Genomic DNA, 4019 nt, shown 5'->3' on the forward strand with positions numbered 1-4019 from the left:
CTGCAGAGTCAGCGCTTTCCATGCCAGCTCGTCCAGCTTCCTCACTCAGCACTTCCTCCAGCCCACTTTCCGAGACGGCAGCTGGGCCACGCAGTCCTCGAGGTTTGGATTCCCAATCCGGCACCATCCCATCGGCGGCCTTTCCTGAGCCTCCCACCCAGGTGCCCAGGCCTGCCCTTGGCACTCCGTGATCATGGATGAAGGGGGAGATCCCCTCCCTGCCATCACAGAAAAGTCTGACGCCCGGTTGGCCTCCCGCCTTCTCCTCTGCAAAGCAGTGAGGCAGTCCCAAGCTCTGGACCCTTCTCTGCCCCCCAAACCCTCTACTGGTCAGGTCTGATGCTTCCTAGCTCCCCAGGGGATTTTCCTGAGCCTAGCTGTCCATGACAGGGCCACAGGACCCTGGTTGTTCATGGGAGCCCCAGCAACACAGAGCTGAGCACACAGTAGGTGCTTAAGAAAGCCGTGCATGATTCACGAGACCTTTCTGCATTATCCAAGGGTCCCTTGAGGCTGGTTTCTTGTGCCAGGAACTGGCAGTGTGCCCTGACCTCATGCCTGGGCCTTAAAAATGTGGGTGTGAACCCCAGCTTGTAGGGACAGAACTGAGAGAGGGGCTGCCTCCGCCCCCACCCTAGACAGCTCTGGCCCAGCCCAGCCTGGTGAGTCCAAGCCCTCATCTGACCCTCCTTGGCCTGCCCAGGGTCCCTTTTGTATCCTCACTCTGCAGGTTTCAACCTAAGGGTCGGGGATAACTCCAGTCACTGAAGCAAGACAAAAAAGGAGGCCTGGTGGGGAGGAGGGGCCATTGTGGGCCCTTCCCTAACCCACACTGGGCAAGGACGGATGCTGAAGACAGATAAAAACAGGAAAGGAACAGGGAAAATGGGGCTGGGGGGTCACCCTTAGAGATAAACCCCTCCCTCCTCTCACAAGACAAGAGGAAAGAGAGAAAATAGTAGCCACATGTCTGGCACGGTGCTGGGGACTTTTCTTAATCCTCTCATTCCATCCTCCCAAATATGCCAAGAGAAAGGTATGGCTGCCCCCAGGTCACAGACATCAAGTTCCAAGAGCTTAACAAGCTGCCCTGGGGCTTGGCTGGGGCCCTGACTAGGCTCCCAGCTCAGGCACCCTGTGGGCCCGGGTCTCTGGTCTCAGCAGGGATGGCTGGCAGGGCCCGGTCCTGGCCAGGGGAGCCTGTGCGGAGGCCCAAGCTGTGTTCAGAGCAGAGTTTATTCAAACAGTGCCTAACAGGAAACTTGGCTCTTCTGACTCACTCGGATTCGACCTTATTAAGAAAAAAGAAAGAGGAGCGGGGGCCAGCCTTGGGGAAGGTTTCACGCCAAGAGCTGGCTCCAAGGCAGAGGCTGCAGAGTGGGATGGCCTGTGCCCCCAACCCCCTCATACCCAGAGCCTGGAGGCAGCTTCTGCCCACCTCTGGCTGAAGGAGAGGGGTCCTGCCTCCTCCACCTTAAGGCCACAGAGTGCCCCTACCTCGCAAGCGTCTTGTCCTCCCCCACGTCTTCCCTTTCCTCCTGCCTGGGGGTACCCTGAAGCCTGTTTCCACTCCTCCTCCTCCTCTCCTGGCGCTGTTGCCCATCTGGCTGGCGGGAGGGCCCTATAGGACCCCTGGGATTCCAGGCAGCAGAGGCCAACACTGCAGGGGGCAAGCAGGAGAGAGGAAAGGTTTAACCCTTCAGGTCCTGGCGCTCAGTGAGCTCTGCCTCCCAGGAATCCTAGCTGGAGTCTGACTCCCAATCCCATGCGGGGAGCTGAAGCTGCTGGCCAGGAAAGGTGCTTGAAGCCCCCACCTCCCCAGCTGGATTCCGGACATTTAAAGGGCAGATCCATGCACTGAGTTACCTACCCTAAGCCTCAGTCCTGCAGAACAGAGCAATGGGTGAACAAATGCTGTCTGGTGAGGATGGAGGGTGAGGGTCTGCGGTTCCTGAGAAATGGCCATTCTGGTTGTCCCCTCCCAGGGTGGGCTTCAGGAGTGTCCGAGGGAAAGAGGGAATCTGCAGGGGCCAGATAGAAGGCAGGTTCTTTCTACCTTATGTACAAAGCAATTTCTGCCTCCAGTTCCTAGGATGAGGCTGGAGGAGGAAGCCCAGGGGAGTCCTGAAGAGCTGCATTCAGAGTGGGACTTCTTAGACACCAAAGTGTTCGAGTTTCTGGGAACCCTCCTTTCCCTGCCACCCACAGAGGGAACAGAGGCTCTCCCAAAGTACCCTCAGGGCCATCTGGTCTCGTCCCCTGCTGGCCAGGTGCAGCATCTGGACAGAGAGGAGAAAGTACTCACCCAAGCGACAACAGCGGGACCAGGTTAGCTTCCCTGAATTCCCCTTCCTGATGTTCTCTGCTCCACAGTGATCCCATCCCCTATCAATGGCAGCCCCTGGGTGTCATTTCATCCACGTGTATACTCGGGTTACTCCCAGGCCGGGCAGAACTGAGATGCAGGACAGAAACCACACATGATGTGTGAAAAGCTGATCTCTCCCATGATCTCACAAGAACTTTTCGGCCCAGGGGCACACCCATTTTTCAGACAGGGAAAGTAAGGCCCACAGGCCTGTCAAGAGGGGCGAGCTGAAGCTACAGGGCCTTTGTACTCAGGCCCAAGAACTGAGGTGCACCTGGGGCCCAGAACCAGAGGGCGGACCCTGCTCAGCATCCCCCCAGAGAGCCCATCAGCAAGGAGGGGCTCTCTTAGCCCTGGAGGAGGGCTTTGGGGAGCTCAGGAAAGGGGACCCCAGGGGTCCTGGGGAGAGGATGGAGCAGACAGGAATCAGGGGCCCATTCCAGCCAGAACTAGAAGCCAACAAATAAGGTGGAGACCAGAGAGGCAGTGTCCCCAAAGCAGAGAAGAATGGCGGGGTGGTGCCGCCCCCCCAAGCCTTCTCTGCCTGCCAGAGCCGCGCTTCCCAGGCCTGGGTCCCCGAGGCCCCTTCCTCCTCCCTGCTCGACTCCCTTCCGCAGAGGCAGGTCTGCGGCTTGGCTGAGAACTCAGGGACTGAGGGCGCCCTGCAGCTGTGGGGCCCGCCCCATAGCTGAAAGCCGGCGGGCCCTAGGGCCCCGCGGAGGAAGGCCCCAGCAGGCGGACCCGCAGCCGAAGCCTCCCGAAGCTCCCAGCCTGTCGCTTCTTCATTCAGCGTGGGGACGCGCCAGCCCTGCGGCCCGAGCCAGTGCGGGGCTGGTCATGTAAGGCCCCCAGGCGGTCCTGCCCGCCCGGCGCCCCGCGGAGAGCCTCGTGCAGCCCCGGGCGCCGCCCCTGCCCTGCCCAGACCCCTCCCTGGCCTCGAAATGCTGTCATCGGAGGAGCCGTCCCGCTCGGGACAGGGCCAGCATGGACAAAGCTAGAGCCGGGGCGGGCAAGGAGCCGTCCCGTCCTCGAGGCCGTGGGAAGAGGAGCGCGCGCAGGGGGCCACGCCCGAGAGCCTCCGCGTCCCCCGGGCCTCCGCAGACGGGCCACCATGGCGCTGGCCCGGGCCCGCTGGCGGCTGGGGGCGCTGCTGTGGGGCGCCTGCCTGTGCGTGGTGGTGCGCGGGCAGCCGGCGCGGCCGGGCCAGGGCTCGGACCCGGGGCGCTGGCGGCAGCTGATCCAGTGGGAGAACAACGGGCACGTGTACAGCCTGCTCAACTCGGGCTCCGAGTACGTGCCGGCCGGGCCCCAGCGCGCCGAGGGTAGCTCCCGGGTGCTGCTGGCGGGCGCGCCCCAGGCCCAGCCGCGCCGCAGCCAGGGCGGCCCCCGGCGGCGACAGGCGCCGTCCCTGCCCCTGCCCCTGCCCGGGCGCGTGGGATCGGACACCGTGCGCGGCCAAGCGCGCCACCCCTTCGGCTTCGGCCAGGTGCCGGACAACTGGCGCGAGGTGGCCGTCGGGGACAGCACGGGCATGGCCCGGGCCCGCACCTCGGTCTCCCAGCAACGGCACGGGGGCTCCGCCTCCTCGGTCTCGGCCTCGGCCTTCGCCACCACCTACCGCCAACCAGGCCCCTACCCGCCGCAGTTCCCC

At 63.1% G+C, this 4019-nt stretch overlaps 1 protein-coding gene across 1 annotated transcript in view; it reads left to right on the plus strand.

Annotated features, from left to right (window-relative positions):
* The first annotated feature begins 2868 nt into the window (after nt 1–2868).
* LOXL1 (lysyl oxidase like 1) overlaps nt 2869–4019 on the plus strand; it is a 24924-nt gene continuing 23773 nt past the window's right edge. The window contains exon 1 of the mRNA XM_021719005.1: nt 2869–4013. Coding sequence (XP_021574680.1) covers nt 3480–4013 — 534 coding nt within the window. The 5' untranslated portion in view covers nt 2869–3479. The remainder of the gene's footprint in view (nt 4014–4019) is intronic.

The sequence above is a fragment of the Carlito syrichta genome, unplaced genomic scaffold, assembly GCF_000164805.1.
Source record: "Carlito syrichta isolate Samal-C Ts95f unplaced genomic scaffold, Tarsius_syrichta-2.0.1 Scaffold314063, whole genome shotgun sequence".
Classification (NCBI taxonomy): Eukaryota; Metazoa; Chordata; class Mammalia; order Primates; family Tarsiidae; genus Carlito; species Carlito syrichta.